This window comes from Ambystoma mexicanum, chromosome 5p (genome assembly GCF_040938575.1).
Source record: "Ambystoma mexicanum isolate Mex_15411 chromosome 5p, UKY_AmexF1_1, whole genome shotgun sequence".
NCBI classification, from domain to species: domain Eukaryota; kingdom Metazoa; phylum Chordata; class Amphibia; order Caudata; family Ambystomatidae; genus Ambystoma; species Ambystoma mexicanum.
In genome coordinates, this window is record NC_090930.1 from 1,346,227,519 (window position 1) to 1,346,253,688 (window position 26,170).

A 26,170-nucleotide genomic window follows, 5' to 3' on the forward strand; every position below is an offset into this window, starting at 1 on the left:
GCATCAGTCTTACCGTCTTGCTTTCCAAAAGTAAGAAAGCGACAGCAGCAGCGTCTGTGTTGTAACAGCGTGCACAGTCAATCTCTTCGCTTTACAAATATGAGTCGGCCATGACCGCAGCTCGTCATGGTGTATTACAAACGGACGTGATCGTGCGTTGCGTATCATCCCGCTCAGAGAGTCAGGAAAGTCAGGCAATCTTGACTCTGGTGGGTTGCAGTTCCTCCTAATGTTGTGTTAATTCTTATTGCACTGTCTGCCCGGTGGGTGTCAAAGGTTACACCTCAGGTCTCTATACACAGGCTCTAGGCTGTGCCGTAGAGAGCCAACAAAGCTAAAAGTGAAAATGTGGGTTTTGTTAAGTCGAAGTAGTGACAGAAACCTACATATAAGTCTGTCCCCAAATGACAGTTACTTCATGGTGGATCAAAGGGAAATACCAATCCAATCCATGTGCCCAAGGGCACACCATGTAGTAAGTGATTGTGCATCATAGGCCCAGTCGGTTGGTAGGGTGGTTGCCTCCTGATAGGTAATTTGCCGGATCCATGGTCACTTGTCGGTCAGGTGTCTATGGCTAAGCACTATATAATGGTGCCCTTTATACTGTTGTTTCTCTGGGGTGACTGACTCCTATATGCCCAAGTTCACGTCAATTGTGGTACTGCTCACTGATGAACGTGTGGGCCAAAATAGTACTACTGTTGGTTTAGTTGTAGCATCATCTTGGTTTTGCGAAATCCAAACTCATGTTATGGTAACATGGCCAAAGTCTGCAAACTATAGATTCATTTAGGCCATCTTGGTCTGTATGCAGGCAGAATATCCATTTCTGTTCTTTCTTTAGTAGCACAGCTTGCATATCACCCCTTCTCCATGGAAAAGTAACTTTCTCTAGAATTGTCCATTGTTGTTCCGTGGAGGCATGTTGGTGTTGTTAGAAATGTGCAACCATGGACTGTTTTCTCGTTTTTGTGTAATACAGGACAAATGTTCTTGTATCCGTTTCTTTATTGGTCTTGTCATTCCGATATATCTATCTCAGTTGGCATTGACAACTTAATAGGTTAACTACATTTGGGGTGTTGCAGTTAGTGAACTGCTTCTGTTTCCATGGGGTATGGAGACCAAGGTCCGGTTCTTTAGTATATCTAGTGAGTGTGCACACATTGCACTGACCGCATGGGGAATATCCCCACGGCGAATCTGAACCCCATAAATGACTGTTGTATAGTTGCATCAAGGGGTTGGTAGGATAGTACCAATGTGTCCCGTAAATTTGTCCTCTTTCTCATTGCAAATCTCGGTCTCGGCAAGAGTCGCTCCTACATTCAGTATTGGCCATAGCTTTAGGATCTCTTATTTGATCCTATTGATGTTATCTGAGTCGCTAAATACTGCTGTGATTAGTTGTTCCCCCTCAGGTTTGGTGTATTGTTGTAATGTTATATCCCGAGGGATATTCCAGGCTCTCTTTCTCGCATGTTTGACCATCTTCTTTGGGTACCTCCTCTTATTTAGTCGGTCACTCAGGACAGCCACTTGTGTGTCATATTTGTTTAATGTGGAGCAATCCCTCCTATATCTTAGAAATTGTCCGAAGGGTAAGTTGTCCCTCAATCTCTTCGGGTGGAAACTTGAGTACTCCAATAATGAGTTCCTGTCCGTAGGTTTACGGAAAATTGTGGTCAGGAGAGTCCCATTTTCAACTCAAATCACTACATCCAAAAAATTAATTACCTCTTTACTTAGGGTATGTGTGAACTTCAAGTATCTGCTTCTTGAGTTGAGCCATTCCATAAAGTTCAAAATTATATTTTCTTCTCCTGTGAACACGAGTAATATATCATCTATGTATCGTCCATACACAGTGATTTGATTTTTATAGGGGTTGTCATCTTTGTAGATATACCTCTTTTCAAAGTCGGCCACATACAGATTGGCCATGGAGGGTACAAAAGGTTGCCCCCATTGCACTACCTGAACATTGTTCAAAAAAGCCATCTTTGTATATAAAAAGGTTTTTGGTCAATGCTATTTCTGCCAGTTGTAGAATGAAGAACTTCAGAATTTCCAGGGGTGGTGTTAATTCTTGGAGCACTTGGCCATTAGCAGAATCTCCATCTGAGGAATATTTCCATATAGTGATTCAATATCAAGTGTCACCATAAACTGAGTCTCTGGATCAAAATGGAGTCCTTTTATCAAGTTGAGTATACATGTGGTGTCTTTTAGGTACAAGGGCATTTGGGGATTTCAAGAAATCCACAAATTGTGACAGTGGCTCCAGAATAGAGTTGATGCCAGACACTATCAGTCGACCAGGAGGGGAGAGATGCCCTTATGCACTTTTGATGAAGCATAAAATGCCAGACTTTTAGGGTATTTCGGACATAGGAATTCTGCTTCCTTATGGCTGATGTGCCCTTCACATAGGGCTTCCTCCACTATGCCTGTTATGAGTATTCTTAGTGTGTTCATCAGATCCCAACGGTAAAGGCTGATAGTGGTCCCTGTTAGTCAGTAGGCCTGTCACATCGTGTCATAGTCCACCGTGTTCATTACTACAATCGCTCCTCCTTTATCGGCCTGTTTGATGATAATATCTTTATTATTACTCAGGCACTTTAATGCATCACCTTCTCTATTGGAGAGATTCTGGAAGCGATTTTTAGGTTCTTTTTCAATTTCTTCTAGCTTTTTAACAATCGCCTTTTCAAAGGTGATGGATTTTGCAGATATGATCGTGGGATAGAAGGTGGATCTCGGGTGCAAACACGTAGTGTCTTCAGATGGGTCTTCCTTCTCTGCAGTAGTTTTATCTCCAAAGAATTGTTTAAGTCTTATTTTTTTGCATCAAGTGAGCTAGCCTGATTCTGGTTTCGAACGGGTCGTAGTGTGCTGATGGGACAAAGCTTAAGCATTTTTGCAAGACTGACAACTCGGCGGCTGTAAGGAAGTATGTGGATAAGTTCATTACTAGTAATTTGGTTGCTGGAAGAGGTCTCTCCCTTTGTTCCAGGTTATTCTCTGGGAATTCTGGTCTTGTCCTCCTCCTCGTCCTTTTCCTCTGCCTCGCGGGGTATAACAAAAGATCCCCCTTCCTTGGTCTTGTCCTCTGGAATTGTATTTATCCTGGAACTGGACATGCCTGTCTCTGGACTGATCTCGATTTCTTAACGAGTTCCAGTCATCCCCTTTTGAAGTACTTGGTCTGGTGTCATGGTCTGAGCTTCCACTCGAGAAGCTCCTTGCTGCAGGTGCGTTCCTCTTTGTATTCTTCCTTGGGAGAACACCATCTATGTGGTTGGTTGGTTCCAGTATCATTTGATACATCGTCATAGTGACTGTCTAAGATGTATGGGTAAGTCCGCTCATGTGTAAACGCTGAAATGTCTTTTTGCAATTTCAGAATATTTGTATTTAAGTTGGACTTTTGAAATTTTCCAAGACTGATTTAGATTTCAATTGGTCCAGTGTTCTCTTTCTGTCATGAGTTTCATGGACACAGTCTTGGCCCTATGGATTATGAGAAATCAGCCAGTCTTGCGTACATTTATTTGCGATAAAGCGCCAATCCTTTTGGAATTAGAGCTGGTCCAGGAAAATGCAGGGTTCCATTTGAATGATCAACCCATCGAGTGCTGTTTGTGCCCGTAAGTACTCTGTCATAAGTATCTCATGGAGCTCTGTCCGTATCAATTTCTTTTTCAGTCCTTCTATTTCATTCCAATCATCACCACCTCCTGAGGCTGCAGATGCAAAGAACTATTCCAATCAGAGAAGGAGCTGCAAGAATGGTCTCTACTAATTCTTCAGCAAAAGCTAGGTAGTTGGACTCTAATGTGTTAAGATTTTGTTAAGTCATTATAGAGAACACAGTAAGTGGTACGCTGTCTGTGGCAAGTGTGCTGAAATGTTGCTCAAAGAGCCAACCCTCCGGGGTAACAATCAATCCCTCTGGCTAGCCCACGGCTGTTGCCGTCAGGAGGACAAAAAACACGGGTGGTGCCTACCAACCAGGTATACAGGGTTAATCCCGACAAGCAATATGTTTGCACAAAAAAGGACCTACTCTTCAAGACTGCTTACACTTGCAACATCTTTCACACTTATCCAAATAAGGACGAAGAGGTTATCTTTTCAACAAGGCTCTACAAAAGGAGACACAAGGATAGCATGAAAGTGTATCTAGTACTGCCTGTACCAAGCTAAAACTAGTTTTTCGCTGGTGTGCCACTTATCTCACAGCAGACAGGAAAAGAAATGACAAATCTGTTCATTTTTCAGCTATGCAAGGAAATTGCCCTCTTTTAATCCATCAATCACACTCATACACATCTAAAATATGGGAGACTGTGCAATTGTAACATGTTTCAGTTGTCCATTTACGGTATACAAAACAATTTAGACCGGACCCCACAATCATTGGCTCTGATCAACTTTGGATCATGAAGAACGTTCTGGTGTCTTGTCCATTTAATTATTTCCAAAATTGAGGACATTAGAACGGTTTTCTCTGCATCCTCACCTCTGGCTAGTTCAAAAAGTCTGGCTTGCCATTGCGCTGATAATTCTGCTTCCTTATCTAGCCTCAACTGTACTGTTCCTGAAAAGGCTTCCAGCAAGATGAGTTTGTTATGAATCATCACTAGCATGGTGGTTTGGTCCTTAATTGCTTCATTTAAAGTCTCACGAAGGGATTTAATGTCACATTCACAGCTGCCATCACCAGGTTTTGGGGGTTGAATGTGACCAATTCCCCCGAAAACTTGCTGGAGATTAACCTGACCATTTCTCCTAGGTGTTGGACTGACTTGGGATTCAAGGGAGGAGGCTGAAGAGGAGAATGATTCATGGGCCACCTTTGAATTAATAGGTTCATGAGGAGGAGTCATTTTTTAAACATTATCCATTGCATTAGCTTCTGTATAGTTCGTGTCAATCGCCTCCATAGTGCCCAGTAGTTGGTCACTTAATGGTTTACTCCCTTGGGTAGAAGATTTAATAAAATGCTGCTCCCTCTTCATGGAGATCACTGGACTTCAGAGTAGAGCAGTTAGTATTGACAGTCATTAAGCCTTCGCGGATTTAATTAAGTGGAACTCAGCTCAGAGAGGTCCTGAGCTAATCTCGCCGCCAGCGCTGAGTGGAGGCGCTCCAGAATTACAACCAGTGAAAAGGAAAAAAACAGGAAAGCAGGCTTCAGTGTGACCTCAGATGGCCGTAGACCACCTTGAGGTAAGTCAAATCTTCTTCGTAGTCATGATCCTCCATTGCTGCATTACTCGTGGAATCTGCCCAAGCCTCTTGAGAATCCTGGAAGGCTTGCTGCAGGATTCGGGAGGGTTTCAGGGAATGGGGAGTGGATCCCAATCTCTCCATAGCGGTTAAGAGAGTGACCGATGTGGGAGCCTGAGTGCAAAGAGGCCATGTCCCCTCCCCCCACCAGCATGGCGAGATCTGATGTGCGGGCTCCCCGCATCAGACTTTTGCCCCGTCAAGTTGCCAGGCTCAACCATTTCCACCTGTCCAGCACAACCACCATTTTGCAGTTTTTCCTGGGATAGTGGTTCATTCAGATATGGAGTCTGAGACGGAGAGCTTGTTTGGACACTTAGCGTCAATGTTATCAAAAATCCTCTCGTAACTTCCACTGTTACAAGGGCCTGCCGGTAATATGGTGCTTCACTTATGAAGGCGTTTGGGGGACAAAGCAGTGTGCAGTGTGCTATACCAACCAACAACAGCAGAATACAGTTCTTGTTCTTATATTTGTTCTGGTACTTATTCTTGTTCAGACACAAAAAGGCCAAGTTCTTATCTTTCGGCAGACGTGCGGTTTGCAAGAATATGGCGAACAGTTATAATGTAGCTGAAGTACTGGCAGGCCTTGCCACGCTCCCCAGCCAGCACAGACTGCAATGACTGCACACCTCAGCTGCACAGCTCTGCTCCCTCTCACTCAGACTGTGGACTCCCATGTGCTGAGGCTACCCAGATACATCTGCAACATTGATGAAATCAAAGCGTGTCTCACCCCATCAAAACAGAAGCTGAGTAGGTCTTGCAGCACTTGGTTCTATCAAGGCAGGCAGGATTCTGATGGATTTGACTTTTGCCAAAAAGTGTTTATATTTTGCAGCTCTGGCCCATGGAGCAACATCCCAGCCAACCTGGAGGGCAAATGCCTCCTTGCCTCTCTTCCCAGACCAATCCTGGACTGACTTCACATAAAAAAAAAGACTGGACATGCGTGAGAAGGACATTGTAGTTTTTTGGTGGAGAATTCTAAGCATTTTTAACTGAATCGTGAATCCTCTGCCCAACTGTATATTTAGTAGCCTACTTCCGTCTGTGGACTATAACTTAGTCCCCGAGCTCAGGAAACAGTCTTTATTTTATATCAACCTCCTCAGTGAACTATGCTCAACTCTGGAGGATTTATTGGCTCACCCCATAGAGGTTAAAAAGAAACTTTGAGTTTGACTGGTGGAATACTGGCCACAAAGCAAAAAAAAATGACATGTTTTTCAGATACATTACCCTCTCAGAGAAACTTCTGAATACGCTTCACCCTTATTTAACAAAGATTCAAAATCCTTTCTGGGGCCATCAGATCAGCTGTTAATTGATTGTGAAAAACTGCATATCTTGAGATTACTTTGATCAACAAGAGAATTCTGGAACAGAATATAGAAGGCAACCAAATTTCATGAATTCTGGCTATGCTTGGATTTTTAAACATAATTTTTCGCCACTAATTGTGGCCTTGCCCCTTTAGGAATGTGTGTCATGACATTGTCATGACTCACGGTCAATAAAAGGAGCCGGCATGTGTAGGATAACAGTGGCAAACTCCAAGAATGGCACTTCTGTCTAGTGTCTCATTAATTGGGCCTGCAGGCTGATGGCGTGTGTTCACGGCACTGCTACCTTGGCCTGCAGGCTCACGCTGTGTGACCACAGTATTGCAGCCACCACTGATCTGGGTGCCCCCAGATCAGCATGCGTTACGTTACCTGGGAGCCCCCAGGGCACTGTCAAGCTGTGTGACCACAGGGCAGTTGTGCGCTCAGGAACCCCCAGCCAACAATGTTCAGCCTTGTGACACAGCAATCAGGGTGAACCCTGCAACAGTCGAAGGCTGTGTGGCCACAGCAATATGGTTCCCTGCTGAGTGCCCCCAGCAACTGGCTGGCTGACCCATGTGCCCACATGCCAGTCACAAAACTTATGTATTGTTTTGTCTGTTTTAATAAGAATGTTTTGTCTGTTTTAATAAGAAGGGATTTTAGGGGTGGTACATCGGGGCAAGCGGGTAGCGCGCCCGAGGTACTGCCACAAGGGGTAGTCATGCAGCCACAACAGGTGACCTCAATGGCGTCCAGCAGTCAGGGTCAAGGGGAGATGTCTGGGAATTGTAGCACTTATGGGAGGGGGATGCCAGTGTTTGCACCAGTGCAGGCAAAGGGAAATGCATTGGTGTGGCATATCCCTATGTCGTAAAAGGAGAGGTTTTGGCAAAAGGAATTCATTGATATTTTCGCTTTGCTTGATATAGAACAAACAGGTCTTGACATGTGCCAGATTTCAGAGAAGAAAAGGGAGAAGAAAGATAGGGAGAAGGTTAAGAAGGAGGAGACCAATCACAACTGGTTAGCAGGTTTTAGAATGCTGGCACCCATTATGATAGAAAGGTTTCCGGAGGATGCTGGGGCACTATTTACTTATGAGCAATACATCCATACCGCTTACTAAACTTAGGGGGGAGAAGGGTGGTTAAAATATGACAGAGGTTTCTGTTTAAAAATACAGATTTGGCCAGCTATGTCTTGGGATGAAGTGGATGTGACAGGTTACATTGAAAAGATGATAGCAGCAAAGGAAGTAGGGGGGAGAGGGCCCAGATGGAGAGGCCTTATTATAGGAAAGAGAAATGGACATACGGGGATCCTTTTGCATGCGCTCCTCCTGGAATAGTAGACCTAGCTATCAGCATGCCGAGCAAGCTACCTGCTGGAAATTTGAGCAAGGCTATTGCCCCTTCACAAAAATGTGTAACTTCAAGTATGCATGCACCAAATGTTCAGGGAGTCATAGCACTACGTCATGTGATGGCGAGGGGGGGAAAAGAGTGTGAGCACAAAGCCAAAGGAGACTGCCAAGAGAAATTCACACCTCACTGCCTACACCCATACTCCTTGCTAAAATTATGCCATACCTAAACACTTACCATAACAGTGCAGATGCAAAACTACTTTTGGAGGGATTTAGGGGAAGGGGGGGTTCTAATGCCTTACACTGGGCGAGTAGGGAGCATGGAGGCTGACAACCTGAAGTAAGCGCTAAAAATGCTGGAGGTAGTGAAACAGAAAATTGCAAAGGATGTTAGTCTAGGAAGGGTGGCCGGTCCTCTGACTACATCCCCTTTCATGAACTTCAAGGTATCGTCCCTTGGGTTTAGTGCCCAAGAAAGAGGTTGGGCAGTTTTGACTCATCCATGTAGGGTGAATTATGCCTCCTTCGAAGATGCAGTGGAGTAAGACCATGGGGAGAGGGGGACTAATGTTGAATCAGCCTTCAGGTTATTACCAATCAGCGACAGAAGCTATAACTTGCTGGGCTTCAAGGTCAATGGCATGTATCATTATGACAAATGCTTGCCCATGGGTTGCGCGATTTCCTGTGCATACTTCGAAAACTGTAGCACATTTTTGGAATACACACTAAAGTAGAGCGCCAGGGACGGGAAGTGTTGCATTATGTGGATGACTTCCTGTTCCTCAGTAGGAAAGGAACAGACAATTGTGCAACGTTAATGGGCAAGTTTAAGGCATTGACACATGATCTGGGGGTTCCCTTAGCGAAAGGCAAGACAGTTGGCCCGCTTGCAAGGTTAAAGGAACAGTGTGCTCAAAAATGTTATTGCCCCGAGCGTTCGGGCATGTGGTTTAAAGCAATATGTGATCGATCGTAAAAACATTTCCTATGCACCTTACCATAGTTTTCCTCACTTTTAAACATGCGAAATCAAGCATCGGGGCACGGCCATCTTGTGCTAATCTTATCCGTTGCTGCATCGCCCTAAGTTGAACTGCCCGAGCGGCACCAATTCATATCCCCCACCCCTGAAGCTGACATCACTAGACGCGCACGGCCCATTTCACAATACGAATGCACGTCTCGTGTCAATGTTCTCTGTGTACCGGCTAATGACGCATCTCAATGGAAATGGCAGGACGCCTCTTTCCTCAATAAGTATAAACAGACCGCTTCTCATCAGACATCAGTTACTTTTTCAATCATTTCACTGTTTCTTTTTGTATATCCTGTAACTCGTTTCTGCTCTGTTCAGCTATCTTCTTTGCTCGAAGCCTGTGCGAACCGATACTAGTACTAGCATTAATTTTGTCATATAATGGCAACAATACAGCCCTACCAGTACGAGAACTTATGCTGCTGAGAAAATTCTGGATGCTTGGCCTACATCAAGGAAGACGAGACATTGCCGCTATGCGTTAACCAGCTCCATGACTTCAGGGCAGCCTGCCTCACAAGTTCTGTCTTGAGGATTATGATGGTGCTTATGCACGAACTGCGCACAACAGTTCGCCCCAGCAATCCAAGTAACGAGTAAGTGTACTCTAGATCTGATGTAACTTAGGAAACCTAACATTTTAGGCTCGTCTCCTATATTATCGTAACTTTGATCTATCACTGCCAAATAAATGTAGTCTGGCAACTCAATACATCTCACGGGATTTGGGGAAATCATACTGGTCATCTTATGTGTCTTTCACGTACAACCATGAATCAATATTTCTCTGTCCCCCAAACGTTATGGATTGCATGGGTGTTCACTTTTGTAATATGTCTACACTTTAAAGCCCAAGTCGATTGATCCATGAAGTCACATTCGTACTGGCAACTATGCCATAGGATACAAGATTGCATTTTCAACTAAGGTTTGTACACTTATCATGTTCATTTAAATACAGCTTGTATGTTTCTCTTCCACAGATGGTACATGCTGGTGGCCTATTGTGCGTTTATGGGAGGCTTGGATACCGTGTTCAATGAGTAATACCCGCCTGTGTCGTTGGTGCCATTAGAGCCAAATTCCCCAGTGACAGCGGTCAGTACAGGGGATTTTCCTACACTGTGCTGCAACCCGAAGTATACAATATTTGTAGTACAATTGTGCTATCAACATCGGCAAAAAAAATTAAAAAAAACATCTTTTATGAATAGTTGTTTCAATTTTTCATCGAATCAAGGACACACTCACTTGTCCTGGCGGTGCTGGCTGGGTGGGAAAGGCCAAGGTGACAAACACCATGTGCACTTCAAAGTATCTTGCGCACAGGGGCCATTGCTCACATGGCCTAGCCAGACCCAGTGTGTCCCAGCTCTCCTGAAGCAGGATGCGCCCCTGCAATCCCCATAAGTGTGTCTCCATTCAGCAGAGTTCTGTTCCTTGTCTGCACGCCCCATACCCCTCCATTCCCCCTCCAGTATCAATGGCTGTATGCACGTGTGGCCGTGCCCTCCCAATGGGACTGGCAGGGTGGGAGAGGCCAAGGTGCCAAACACTGTGTACACTTCAAAGATATCTTCCGCCGCACAGGGACCATTGCTCACATGGCCTAGCCAGACCCAGGGTCTCCAGGCTCCCCTGAAGCAGGCCGCACCCCTGCAATCCACATTACTCTGTCTCCATTCAGCAGTGTTCCCACCCTTTTCTACATCACATACACACCACTGTTTCTAATTCTTTATAAACCCCTTGATAGTTATCCTGAGAACATCTCTGAGCACGGGAAGTCAACTCGATATCGTGCTACCTGTTCTCCTGCTACTAACTACCCAGCTTGCTGGATCCAATTGTTTGTTAGTCAAGATAAGGGCAGGTCACCTAATAAGCTCTTTCTGATATCAAAATGTGTATCTATTTCGAACGAATGTACCTAGTAGTGTAATATTCATTCATCTCAATGACTTTACCATTGTCTACTGTTTAAAGTGTTGTGCTCTCGATATATAGCAAATTTCGTCAGTGTCAATAGGATTTGGAAAGGAAATTGTTATGTCCGGCCGGGACTTGCCCCGTCGTGTAGCCGAAGAGGTCTTCCCTGCAATGTACCCCTCTAACCTGAATAAGCAAATAGACAAGCTGAGGGATCCATTCCATGAAAGACAGGATGCAAGACGAGACACAGGGGGCGCAGGCCTGGAACACGGGATTCTGCGGTTCCGCTGTTACAAACAATGGTTAACAACAAACGGTTACCGTCACTAGACAACAAGACCGATTGGAAAACAAGCGTAACCATATAGTAATTAAAGTTACCACTGACCTGATGACCACAGGATATGGAAGCAACCAGGTAGGTTGATGTTTGTGCAATAGTTCCTGTCTGGGGGGTGTAGAAAAATCGATGTGCTGGGAGAAAGTTCAAGTAATTCCAAAATGCTGAAAAACCCAACTGGCTATTCCCGACGGCACGAGGACGCCTCTAGACTTCAGGCACACCAAAGGAAGTCTCTAGTCCGTGTGCCGAAATCCAAAAGTCACTGATTGGTTTTGTGAGTCTTGACAGAAAGTTCGAAAGCAATCCGTATGAGTTCCGTAGTCGGCAGGAGGCGGGCAGTAAAGAAAGCAAGACGTGTCCAAATTCAGTCCGTTCGGAGTTCCGTAGTCGGTAGGAGGCGGGCAGCAGAGAAAGCAAGACGTGTCCAAATTCAGTCCGTTCGGAGTTCCGTAGTCGGAAGGAGGAAGGCAGTAGAGAAGGCAAAGCGTGTCCACGGACACTCCTGGAGAATTCGGATGAGAGGCAGGGAAGGAGGGAGGGCGGGTAGGAACAGGAGCAAGAACGGGAACAAAGAAGCAAGGAATTTACAAGGGACCAAGGAAGGATAGCGCTAACTGTTCGTAACGAAATTCAGAAGCACCGAAACAGCAGTGGGAGGTGCTTAAGTCACATGAACCGGCAACCACGCTCGAGTCGAACGTGTCACGTGACGGAAAACAGGCTTCCAGCGTTGCCATGCCAATTTCCAGGCGCCGGGCTGAGAACGTGGAACTCTTTGTTTAGTATACACATGCACACCTGGATTACGGTGTTTATAGGGTAAAGCCCGGGCTGCCATGAAGCGTGTGTGAAGCTTGACAGAAATTTCTTGAACCACGTCTATAGAAAACTTTTATATAATCCCATCAATCTCATGTATTCTGTAGAATTCTTTTGTAATTATGTGCACTTTTTTATACAGATTTCCCAAGAATGCTTGCTTCTATGGTTTTCGGTTGCGGTTCTTGGAACAATGTCAAAATTATGGGCACTATCATGAATAAATTCCAGAGGAATATCGATTTCATAAGAGAATGGGTTTGATGTTGTGGATTTCCGGTGGCCGAGCTTGAAAGTAGAGTTGAGGATGTCTTGGGAGACTCGAGGGCCAATCGATTCCGCATCTGCAGACTGCACTTTACCCCGGATATGTACGACCAATCGCAGTACACAAAAAAGCATTGCTTCAGAACGTCCCGTAAATTCCTTCCCAATGCAATTCCAACTCTATTCGTGCACACGCTGCCTCAGGTGAGTCGCGGATGAGGAATTGCATATTTACCATATTGTATTACTTTGTAACTATACCACATTTTACTACACATCTGTCCATTGTTTATGGAGCATTATAGAAAGTAATTATGACCATAGAAAACAATGCCATAGTGCCCTTCAAAAAGAAGCATAATCTTTTCGTAAGCGCGTGCTTGACATGTCCTTTTTTTTTTAGGAGAGCATACTGACTGGAGCACAGACCCTCACAAGGGACAACACCGACACGTCCAGTATACCAATGGTGAGCCCTACAGATTTGCAGGAGATCGTTATCAAGAGATGGATCTTCCCACATGTCTAATTCAAATCAAATTTTCCATTTTGCGACTTCGTGACAATGCACTGAAAATGAAGGAGCAAGAATCTGCATCCATTTATTTTCCTGAGTCAACAACAGCTTGTAGCGCCTACAAGGTATTTTATTTTTACTTTTCCATTACAAGAATGCATTATGCTTTGAATTTCAAATAATAGGAAATTGTTTATGTATCCGGTCGGTTGTTTACACTATGTGTCACTGAAGTGTTTCTCTTTATATGTTCCATTGTCTGCATCCCATTGTCTCCGTTCCATTTCGCGGTTTTCATACATACTGAAACAAGTACTGTGTTACAGGGGGATGCTGGCACCTCGACCACAAATCTCATCATCCTTTTGGAGCCGGTGCAGAGTATGAGGTATGCGTACTGACAGTTCACAAGAATGAAAGAAATTGAATCCTACATAGAATACTATCAGACAGTGACATTCATTTAAATGTGCATTCTTTCATACTTTTATCATGTCAGTCCCAAAGTTACCAATTCTCCCTAATGATGAATACATTGCAAAATGTTTGAGGACACATTAAAATCACTATGTTTGGCACAGTGATCTCCAATCGAGTACACTTGCCATCAATCAGGTGAAAATCGAAATGTATATTTTGACTAAATGGCGTACACTTTTTACGAGATTATATATGTAAGCCATGTGTGCTATGAAAGATTTTAATTTAAAAAATGTTTTTTTAATCAATGTTCTATTCAAGGAATGTGTACAAGGTCGGGAATGAGAAGAGGTGGTGGGTCAGCTTGCTGGTGCAGTCATTACAGAGAGGACCACGTTTCGCATAAAATCAAGAAAACAAGGGTAAATAACTTTTTTTCATTTTCTCAAAGTGTTTTGGGCCGGTGTTTTCTCCACAACTTTTTTATTTTAGAATTCTATCTACTGTATGTGTGCTTCACATTGAACATGTTTTTACAACCCATCTCCTAGAGGCCCAGAAGGAAAGACACAGACAACAAATGAAACCAAAGATGCAGCTTGCCAAATAGATTTCACCATGGAGCAACTACTACTTGAGGCGCAACTTGGTCCAGTCAATAAGCAGACTCGGGATGCTTATGTCCAATGGCCAGAAAATTAATTGAATATGACCGGCCAAGCCAGCAAAGTGTTGTTGGACCATTGCTACAGTGTGAGATCTCTACAAGATGAAGATTCATTGCAATTCCTCGAGGACCACTCGACACAATCTACACCAGCAAAAAAAGGTCCACCCAATAAACATTCGTTGTTGACGGTTTCTCCAATTTGTGTGCAAATAACACCAGCTGAACTAACAAAGACTGAAGCTTCAACACAATTGTCCGAGGGACTTGCCAAAGATCTAGACTTCAGTTTGCCTCGTTCGGCCGAAATGTCCACCACAATTGAGTCACAATCCACAATCATGCAGGAGGATTTATTAATAAAGGAGCATAAATACATTGTATTCGACAGCTGCCTTGTGGAGATTATACTGATGCTGAAATGTGCGCATGCAGCGAGTGGCAAAATATGCAGGGAGCCATTGGCGATTGTGACTCGTGTAGTACAAGGCACTAACCTCAAAATCCAAGCCACCTGTGCCCACCTCCATCATACATTTTATGGTCTGCTCAACCAATGCTGGGCAAAGTGCCAGCTGGATATCTACTGTGTTCAGCAGCTCTACTTTTCAGTGGCTCTACTTTTAGTAAGTTGTCCAGTTTCTGTGAATTTGTGGGACTTCAGTTCCTTGCTAAAACGCAGTATCACAAATATCAAAGAGAATTTTTATTTCCCGCTATTAGTCAAGCCTGGAAAATTGAACAAATGTCAATCGAAAAGACATTCTCTGGGAAGCAGTTCAGGCTAGCTGGCGATGGACAGTGTGACAGCCCCGGATTTTCAGCAAAGTACTGCACAAACCACTTTCAGGAATTGGAAACTAAAAAAAAGTGTTAGTTCGGTGGTCGTGCAGGTGCCTGAATGTACATCTTCACCTCACACAAAGCTCTTGAGAAGATGGAGAAACATGCTTTCATAAAATCTGTCGAACATCTTCAATCAAGGGGAATGCAAATAGACCTTATAGCCACTGACAGACATGTCTCGATACCCAAGGTCATGCGAGAGCAGCTTCCAAACATTCGCCACCAATTTGATGTATGGCACGTTGCCAAATCAATTACAAAAAAAAAATTTAAAAAATGAAAAATCACAGCTGCAGGTAAAAAAAAGGGTTCTGAAAAAATGTTACTGTGGTCCCAGTCTTTCAGCAACCATCTTTGGTGGTGCTCCAAAACTTGTGATGGGTCTGTCGAAATTCTGCTAGAAAAATGGCGCTTATTGATGCATTACTGTTCCAACGTTCATTCCTGGACAGAAAACCAACATTTTCACCAATGGGCAAATGGTAATTTATCAGAAGAACAGGAACGCAAGAAGTGGTTGGTTCCATCTTCACCTCCACACAAAGCTCTTGAGAAAATTGCGTTTGATAAAACTCTTTCAAGAGACCTGAAGGGACTCACAGAATTCTGTCACACCAGAGATTTGGAGGTGTTCCACAATATGTGCATAAAGTACAGGCCCAAGAGGTTGCATTTCGGCACAGACAGTATGCAATATCGAACATTACTAGCGGTATTAGCGCATAACGAGAACATAGGTAGATAACAATCGAGAACTGCAGGAAACTTTGGAATGCTTCGTTACACAATGGTCTTTGCAAAAAGAAGCAGAAAATGGGTTGTCAAGCCGATATACCAGCAAATGGAATTCCATTTTGTGAAAGATCTCACTTTGACTGTGTTGGACATGCACACCCATGGAACCGATCATGGTACCATTCCTAGGACTCATACATTGCCACAAAACATTGCAAACATGCCCTGTCCACCAAAAGAGGACCTTATTGAACAGTTGATTTCCCGTTTTAAATGATTACGAACACTGTGTATCTTCCACAATGTACATGACCACTCGAAATCTATTTCACTTGAATTTCAAAGCCAATAAAACGTCCAAATTGCCTTTTCAAATGTAGCCTCTTTGTCCATTTTTTTGTTTTTGCAAGAAGTGCATGTAGGGGGATGCCATACAGTGTAACTCTGTGTATTCCCGCTTCCTGCTTTCGGACCGCTCTTGTGGCTCCTTCACTGTTCAGGGCACGGGAGGGTCAGATGGATATCAGCATGAAAGCAACCACGTGGTCTGCAGTTGCCTTAGCATGCACGTGCCCAAATAGATAGAAAAAATACGACTCCCACTAAGGAATGAGACCTATGCAAAATAACAAAACTCATGTAAGAACTAATGACTGTAAGCAAAACACTGCATGAAAGGGTGCTATTGGTATGAAATAGGTGCATTCCGACTGATCTTTTTATGGGGGCATACGTTAGGGGTCGTTGCTTTCGGATGCCTTATCAAAAGGGCTGGTCTTTGATTTGCAGCTTTTGGAGTCTTACATTTTCAAACACAGTGGGGACAGGTGTTAGTGTCACCAAAATGTAAGACCACTCTAGATTAGGTGTATATGGTAGGTGAACTTGAGGTGGTGCGGGGTAGGGTCTGCTGGCCAGATGCGTTCAAAGGAAATAGGGGTCATGGGTTCAGGGGACAGCGGCCTGGCAGTGAGGGGTTGGAGATGGGATGAGTAAGTCAGAGAGATGGATGGGGTACTAAGGATGAAGCAGGCCTTGGTGTCACATTTTTGGATGAGCACAGTTTGTCACGGCTCGATAATCGCGGCTTTCATAAATGAATAGCTGCATTTCTGTGAGAACAGGACACGCACTGAGCTGACATCGGTGGTGGGGGCTGGCTGTGCGCGGCGCTGGGAGAGTGAACAGTTCGCCAGAGGGGCAGAGGAAAAACAAGGCGTTAGGAAGGACACAAATGGAGTTCAAAGTATACACATTAGCACACTGTTAATACACTTATATGAAACATGGGTGTTGCAAATAGGTGTTTGAGGGGTGGAGAGGTCACCCACCTTAGCTTACACATCATTTGCCAGGTATGAAAATGGCACAGGGGGGGCGGGATATACTGTAACGCTCACCTGATTCCCACGGAGACGCTGGTCTAGGCAGGAAGGAGTCTGTGACTCGAAAAGTGATGTGCAGGACTCGATTGGCTTCTGGGGCTGAGCCTCTTCACACTGTGTGTCGAACTCAAAGGGTGAGATTTCTGCAGATGAAAGAATATATGGGGTTAAAGATCTGGGCAATTGAGTGTCCTTCTCTCTCTCTCTCGTCTAAGCTTCTCCGTAGAGCCCCCAGGCCAACGTGCTCACCTTAGATAGGTGAATGATGGGCTCTCCATCTGCGTCTGGTGCAGGGTGCCGTTGCCAGTTCCTTCACTGGGTGAAACGTAGGCCTCTTAACATCAGAGGATCGCAACCGCCGTTAACAGCACGAGCGGTGAGTTTCCGGACACCTTTTAGTCCATATAGTCTTTAGGTGCGTGGACACGTAAGTGTTGAACAGGGCTCGGAATAATGCTTTGTTCTATTTGTTTTGCAGGGCTCTAGCGTTAGATGGAATGAAGGGAGCCAAAGCTGGAGCCAGAGCTTAGGAAAGAAGCGCTTGGAAATGCGTGAGTAAATGCAAGCGCTTTAACTGTCTCTTTCCTTCACAGCTGTGAGTTTGTGCTGAAGAGGTGATGGAAAACGCCGGAGTAGTTGCAGGCGCTCTATTGTGGAGAGCGCGATGGGCGTAAGTAAATACCTGTCTAATGTCTCTTCTTTTGTCTTTCAGATGCTGGGTTGCAGTGTTGAAAACATCCGGAATTCGCGGATTGCCGGTAAGTAACAACTCTGCTTTTGTCTCCACAGGCGGAGGTGCAGCGTGAAGAAATGATCGCTGCCGATGGACCAGGTAAGGAACGCGTTGCATGTGAAGTCGTCGTGCTAACCTGTTGTTTCTTGTCTTTTACAGGCGCTGCTGAAGACTGCATACTGGAATGGTAAGTATTGTTCTTGCAGGTACAGGATCGGAAGAAGAAAAGCTGGAACAGACTCGGTGAGTGTACTGCTGCAGATGCAGAATAACGCGAAGCACGCTTCATCAATCGGGTGTGGTTTAAATAGCCTAGGAGTGATGAGGCGTCTTCCTCCACGGCCCCGCCTTGGTAAGAAAAGAGTTCCTGTTCCAGAAGAGTTCCAGTGTTGTATCCAGGGCGTGGAGCTTGCCCCACCCAGGTAAGAAAATAGTTCCGGCTTACAGAGGATTCCTATGTAGCTGCTAAGTAAGCAGCATGGTCTGCTGCAGGTAAGTCCACCCAAGCATCTTCACACATTATGAGCCCGGCGCTTCCAGTGCCGGGACTGATGGCTTTGATGAGCCTGGTGCCACCGGCGCCAGGACAAGGTCCAAAAGGTCCCAGTAGGGACCGGCTGGTGCCTAGGCTTAGGATTAGGGGCCTGCTTCCAAGGACGTTGGGCTGGTCCTGGCTCCTTGGAAGCAGTGATCATGACATATACAGCCTCTCCTCCAACATTTGTTAGTGCACAGGAAGTTCAGTGGAGATGGAAGGGCACTTGGATGTATGACTTGTCAGTGTCTCACGTTATCCGCAGAGAACATTCCCCCGCAAAAACAGGACGCACACAGATGTGACAATGGGGAGGAAAATAACTGGAACTGTCAGAAAATAACTAAATCACTATCAATGTAGAACAGTAAAATAGTATTCACAGTAGCGCGGCATTGGTGGATGCCAGCAAACAATTTGTTTTTCGAAAATATTTCTAATTCCAAGTTAGTCGGCAGGCAGGGCTAATCGGTCACATGGGAGTGAAGGTCACTGCGTTTGACATTGCTTGTGGCCTGTTCACACAGACGCTGATTTGTGGCTTTCCATCACCAAAAGGAAAGTTAGCATGGGCGCTCCTATGAATGTTCAATTGTTTTTCGTCCTTGGAAGAAAGGGAGTATTCGCTTTGAAATGAATGACGGGAGGTTTGTAATACCCACAACAATGATAATTTAGGCAAAGCTTGCATGCAGTACCCTCTGGGACCACTACACACAACTATGACTACATGTGTTACCAACCTTTGGTATAAGTCTGTACCACACCGTTTTTGGTTACGAGCTGAGCAGGCAGGCTTATCTCAAGAGGGAATATGAGCTTGTAATGAGGTTACACAGAGGTCTACAATTACAAGTTTTCAAATAGACTCTTACATTCAAGGTTTCTTAGTATAACACTTCTTAATTTATTGCAAAGTAAGTTAGAAAACATTCAATAAAAAGAGGCAATCAATATCACACTAAAATATACTATAATACTTCACACTAACCAGTTATGAAACATTTACACTACTTTGAAGGAGGAGCGAATTGGCATTCAGAGCAATTGAAGTAGAAGCAAAAGGCATAAGTTAATAAAATGAATGGTAGAGGTACTTTTAAACAGTGCAAATAGTTTGAGTTCACCAGAGGAGTTGGTCTAATGCAATAGATAGGCCAAAGTAATGAGCTAGTGTCTTGTATAGGTAAAAACGGTTCTGGTAGATAAACGGAAAAGTCTTTGCCACTGTTCTCGGAAGTAGTTCTAAGAAGAAAGAGTTATATGTCAGATCACAAGCTGACTAGGCCTGCAAGTTGCCAAAGTTTCACACACTTTCGCAGTGAGAGGTAAATTCCCTCGGTCGGGTTCTCACAGTACCTTATATTAAAGAAAAAGATGCAGCTGAATACTTCTGTCCATGCAGTTCCTGCAGATCTCGCTGTTCCTTAGCCTCAGTCGTGGGGACAAGAGGGAGGACGTCGGGGGACTCCTGCACTGCACGGGGACTGGTAACAAAGCTTGCAAACTGGCAAATCTTTGATTCCGGTAGCTGTATTCAAGCACACAAACTGGTGTCCTCCTCCCTGGCTATTCGGTTTCCTGCAGCACTCTGAGGAAAATACAACCAACTCCGAGAATGGTATCCAGGTGGCTTACGAGTTGATTGGTCCCACCAACTCAAGTCCTTGAAGGCTTCTCTGTCGAGATGAACTTGGCGATTCGGACCTGCAGCAGGGCTTCAGCGGGAAAACCAATGGTCCAGGAGTTGCAGCAGCTGTCCTCTTCCAGCTCGTCTTCGGTTCTTTCGTTCCAGTGGTTGACTCTGCCTTCCAAGCCAAGAGACTCGCCTTTTAAACAGTTTTCTCCCATTCATTCCAGTCTAGCTGCCACTCACACAGAAGGGTGGCTCGCCTTGCTGGACAGTCAGCCAGCCAATCACACCAGAGCGCATTTGGGTCTCCTAGGAGACTAAGCACAGGGAGTGTTGGTCACCTCCCTCACTTCCTGCCCACCCCAGACACTATGCACCAGAGGCGGTCTTCAGTCCTGAAGCCCGCCAAAGGCGTAGGAACAAAAGGGACCAAATCTAGTTTGGCGCGCAGAGACAAACTCTAGAAGGACCTTTCCAAAATGAAATGGCGAAAAAAGAACACCGGGTCCCATTTAAACAAAGGCGGCTCAGACGCCATCTTGAAAAACATGGCTCCCGCGATTTAACGCTACCGGTGTTTGTGGGCGGGAAAAATCATGGTCGTTTGTTGTAAAACCACTGCCACCAGCCATTTCGATAAGAAAGGGTAGCATTTGACTGCTACATGAGTTTCTAGACACAGGGGATACTAGGTAACCCCTCTAGCACTCTATTGTAAGATAGGGTGTGATGGGTCTAGGAATTTAAAAAGACTAGTAAAGTCAATTTAACTTTACATTCTCTGGGAAACAGTAGTTTATCCCAGAGAAGGTATTTAAACCTTGGGAACAGCCTGAAAAGGCTTCCCTTTGTCACTGCACTGAGGGTGCTGTGTAACACACATGAAAAGATGATGCCTATGGAGTTGTCTAAAACTCCATAATCAAAAAACACAAGAGTAAAACACACATCAAAATACATGAGAGAGTGGGAAAAAAGGCTCACACTCTCTCCAGGTAAAAACATCAAGTCTTCAAAATCCAGCAAAGTTGCTGGGGGTCTCTAAGGTTAAGGGAATTAGCACATTTATGAGAATTCTCCCTAAAACATTCCACAATGTTTTCTCTGTGTTTCCATTGCTTCTGGTTTGTGTTCATCATTAGTTATGGAGACACATTTCTGTTATATTTTATACACAGATACATCCTACCATTCTGTAAATGTCATAGTTTCCAGATACCAATGGATGGCTTCTTCAGCAGGCAGATGCAGATACACCTAAATGGCTGGCTATCCATCATGCTGTTGTGGGACGATCGCCCCGGGCCGATATGCCCTTTCGGGGTACCAGCATCCAGGAGCAACCTGACAACCTTTACGGTGGTCTAACAAGAACCTGATACCGAAGCCTTGCGATTCATGGTGCGTCCAATGCACTTCTTCTACCGAAATGAACACTGTGTGCCTCATGATAATCAATTGACGTTAGAAAACAAAGAAATGAAAAATTTGGTTGAATATGGAAATTGGCAGATGTTCTCGGAGCGTTTATTGTGACATTAAAGCACATTATAAATTGCAGAGTATTAGTGTTACCTTTAAAAATAGTGTTTTCTATTCCGATTTGGGACAAGCTGTGCTGTGAGAGGATTGATATTCCGGGTTCTGCGTCAACTAACGTTAAGACGTAGGTGATGACCGGGCGCGTTTGGCTACGCTGCCCATTAACATCATGAAAATAGATGGAGAATATCGCTAGGAATAGTGATGTCAGCTTCAGGGGCGGGGATATGAATTAGTGCCGCATGAGCAGTTCAACTTAGGGCGATGCGGCCACGGATAAGATTAGCACAAGATGGCCGTGCCCCGATGCTTGATTTTGCATGTGTAAAAGTGGGGAAAACTATGGTAAGGTGCATACAAAATGTTTTTACAATCGATCACATATTGCTTCAAACCACATGCCCGAACGCTCGGGACAATACAAATTTTGAGCGCACTATTCCTTTAACATTCTTGAGATTGATTCTGAGGAAGGAATAACAAGGCTGCCAAGGGACAAGGTGGAGAACCTAAAGGACACCATCAAGGAATTGAGGACAGGAACAAGGCCACAATGAGGGAGATACAGTCATTGGCAGGGAAATAAATGTTCCTGGTTATCCCAGCAGGCAGGGCGTTTGATAGGAGCATTGAGCTAAAGACAGTGGGGCTGCAACAAGCATCGCAACATGTGCACCTGGTTGCTGAAGTAAAGGAGGATTTGGAGATGTGGGATGGCTTCCTGTATACATTCAATGGGGCCTTACTATTGTGGGAGCAGTGTGCAAGTAGTGAAGATATGAGGCTTTTTACAGACCCATCAGGCGCCCACGGTTTTGGTGCAATACTAGGGAATGCATGGTGTGGACACTCTTGGCCGGGAGCATGGCACAAAAAGGGCATAACCCAAGACATCACACTGCTGGAGTTTTTCCCCATCGTAGTGGCATTCAGGCTATGGGAAGAGTCAGTGGTCAACAAAAGGGTGGTTCTGCGGTCAGATAACTTGGCAATGGTACAAATCATAAATCAAGGGACATCTAGCAACGTTGCTCAGGGAGCTGATAACAAGCTTACTTACTTTAAATTCTGAAGTAAGAGCGAGACACATACCGGAAGGTTTCAGGAGAACAAACCAGAGGCAATCGAGAGAATGACCCCATTTAAGGGCCAGTGGTGGGGCATAAATGGGAAGATTGGAACGCATTGATCGTCACAGCATTGGTGCCAGGCACAGGAAGGCGATACAAAGCGTGTTGGGAGCGATTTCTGGCTTTCAAGAAGAAATTCCTGGCGGAACATCAGGGGGGATCACCAGTGTGTGCCTTTATCGGGTGGGGCTGGCAGAATCAGAAAACCAGAGCCTGGGAAGTTTACCACTTAGCATCAATAGCCCACTACCGCAAACTGGGAGGGATGCCTTATTTCAAAAATGAGCATTACATCACGGTGGCCATGAAGGGGTGGGCTAAATGCACGGGTAGGAAAGCCGATCCTAGTCACCCCATAGACATTTTGAAACTTCACAGATTGACAGAAATACTGCCAAAGACATGCCGGAACAAATGGGAAGTGGTACTGTTCACGGCAGCATTCACCTTGGCCTTCTTTGGGGGCTATCAGAGTAAGTGAGTTGGTTCCAGAGAATAAAGAGGGCCGGGGTACAAGGTTTTTGAGGCTGGTAAATGTTATGATGATAGGGGATCTGGCTTTTCCCCTGAAAAGGGGAATGGGAGAACAATCACACTCTATGTCATTAAGGAGAGCCCAGTCTGTCCGGTAGCTGGCCTAGCCACATACCTATATCTAAGACAGCCCGCTGGAGCAGGTTCACCTCTATTTTTGCACAGGGACAACCCTGACCAGGTATCAGTTCAAGAGCCTGATGGGTATGGTGTGGGAGTAATAGAAGGGGTTTTTGGGACCCATTCATTCAGAATTGGAGCAGCCACATCAGCAGTAGGGCTGGGCGTGAGGCCAGAAGCAACATATGAAAATAGGGGGATGGAAGTCTAGCTGTTTTAAGAGATATAAAAGACTGGACAAAAGTCATGTTAATATGCCATGTTCTCATCTCCTCTCGAAAAGCAGCATCTTAAAGGAGGAAGCAGTCCGTTTGGGTGGTTGGGCATTTTTATGTCACAAGGGCCAAGGAGAAGTGGACACCAGAGAGGGAAGAGGGCGGCTAGCGAAGTTGCGGATTTGGTGGCATGGGGTGCCCGGGATGAAATGGGGGCATCTGGAAGGGCACATGCAAAGGCTGTTGAGTAGGCATCCCAGGCCCGAAGTACTAATGATTCACATTCACCTGGGCAGAAACAACCTTATAAGCCTGGGCAGAGGGGTACTGATGAGGGAAATGAGGGACACCCTGCAGGAATTGGTCTCCCGTTGGTATAATCTCAGACCAGATGGTCTCAGTATCTCCCAAGGCAAAAGTGGAGATGGGCCGAATGTAATTCAGCTGTGGAAAAATCAAGGAGAGAGTTAAATGGTGCAATGGCCAAGTTCTGCAGGAGCAGAGGTTTTACCCAGGTCAGGCATGGTTTGATCAAACAAAAGTCGCCCGAGTATTACTAGAAGGACGGAGTGCACTTGTCTATGGCAGGCATGGATTTGTTTTTTTGGAACTTTCGCACAAAGCTGCTGGAGTTATGCGCAATGATGGGGGAGTCATGGATGGACGTGGACCCAGCCATGGTGTGGCAGTGTTTTAGCAACCAGTGACACTGTAGTTAATACAAACAAGTTGTGGGAAATCGGGAGGTGTTTTCGCTCCTCTCGCGATCAGCGCTCCTCTGAGGCCTAGCGGCAAGGGCGCTGGAGGTATCGAAGGGGGCTCGGCTTCCACCGGCAGGAACAGCACTCCTCCAAGCCAGGATCACCTGCTAGGGCAGGTGGGGCGCAGACAATAATGGTTTGGGGATCTCTGGCCTAGAGGGGACTTGGGTGGAAAAGGGGGGGGAAGCAATGTGTTGGAGATGGAGCAGTCGGCTGGTCGCCGCACCGGGAGGCCAAGTTCCCAAAGTTTGGTTTTGCAGTGATGAGCATGTATGGTCTAGTAATGTTGTGATATGAAACCTGCAGCCTTTAATGCCAACAAAAGAACAAATGTCTCCATCTGCCCTTTTTCCAAAGGGGGAGGTAAGGGTAGCGAATGGAGAGAGCAATAATGTTGGTATATCTATGGACAAGTGCCCAGGTTATTATGTTTTTGTAAGGTTTGTTGTAAGCCGTCGCACAATGCATGTAAAATAGAAATGTTCCACCCCTCTCCCATTTAAAATTTAGGAAAAATGCAAGTTCCAGAATACCAAGAAGAACAGGACTGTATGGTATTCTCATGCATAGCGACATGATACGTGAGCGCTCCGCTTGGAGAATCTGGTCGAATTACTAACATACACATTTGCTAAAGCGCCAAGGGCATTTCGCTAACAGTTTCTAACATTAATGCACCGCTTTCAAAATACCTTATTCACTGACCACTTAAACACAAAAACTCGAAGCACGTTACCCACCTCATGTAACTCCTGCTGAGCCATCCCTTCCTAATGTTCAGTGTAAGGAGTATTGCTGGGCCGATGTTTCGCAGAAAAACCAGAGTGCTGCTAGATGACAACTTCTGAAAAGCAACGCGAGAAAAGGAACGACACTCACAAAACTAATCTCTTCCTATAAAAAGAACAAACAGCAGCGGATCCTGTAATACTTGGCACCCATCCTCCTATGAAAACAACCCAGGCCCAGAAATAACAAGTCTTCCTCTTGAGGGAAACACAGGCAGAGGAAGGTATAGTGACACGCCTCCTTATGCTAAAACCCCAAAGGGTTCTCAGACAAAGAGCTCACACGCAAGTAACCAGACCCAATGAACAGGACAGAAACAGCCCAATAACATACAGTTCCCGCCCTCCTATAAAAAGCCCAGGGTTATCATGGGAGAACCACGCACCTTATCCGCCTCTACTCGGAAAATACGGATAAACAAAACCATAACACTTGCATCCTCTCAAAAACCCGAAAAAAGTAACTCGAATATGCAAAGCCCTTTAAATCCTACGAAACACACCAAAGGGAATATTATCAAACACACACTTCATGTGAAAACAGAAAATGACTCATGAAAGCACGGCTCCCTTTCCTATGAAATGCACAGCGCAGAGGAAAAGGTTAACACCCCCACTTAGCTCCCTCCGGCAGTGCTTGAAGAAGATCGCGGGAAACATACAGTACTAGATCTGGTGGAAGACTCCTTCGCGCAAGCTCAATGCGTAGAAAAAAAAAATATATATATATATATATATATATTTTACAACGTATAGTGTGTGCCAAAGGAAAATTGTGGGTAAACTTCGGAGCATGCTCAATAAAAAGATTGAAGAAAAGTTAACGCCCCATACGCAAGCTCTGTTTCGTTAATGATAAACACAAATGCACGAAAAGCAGTTGTTCGAATTGATTGCGCATGAGCAGAGAACAGACAGGACCTATTTTTTTTGCACAACGTTATTTATTGAAAGCGAATGCAAGCACAATGCCATTGTTTTAGCAAATATATTCCGCAACTCTTTGTTTCTCCTGTGTACCGTTAATACAGACAATAGATTTAGCTATTAGTAATAGGATAACCCTCTCAACATAATAACAGTCCGGACAACTGTTATTTGGTAATACTAAGCGTGAGGGTTAATTTTCCATAGGATGACATTGGGGGAAGAATTATTTTAGGAGGGAGAAAGTAAAAATGTGCAACATTTTTAATGATAAATTCGGG

General features: G+C 44.9%; 1 protein-coding gene across 4 annotated transcripts in view; it reads right to left on the reverse strand.

The window, feature by feature from the left end:
- Positions 1-25,652, reverse strand: part of LOC138481556 (zinc finger protein 613-like) — a 322,756-nt gene extending 297,104 nt beyond the window's left edge. For 2 of the 4 annotated variants that reach the window (XM_069613734.1, XM_069613737.1), the window contains exon 1: positions 24,915-25,566. In XM_069613734.1, the coding sequence (XP_069469835.1) occupies positions 24,915-24,938 (24 nt within the window). In that variant the 5' untranslated portion in view covers positions 24,939-25,566. The other 2 variants (XM_069613736.1, XM_069613735.1) reach the window with 2 other exon arrangements.
- Positions 25,653-26,170: the final 518 nt, after the last annotated feature.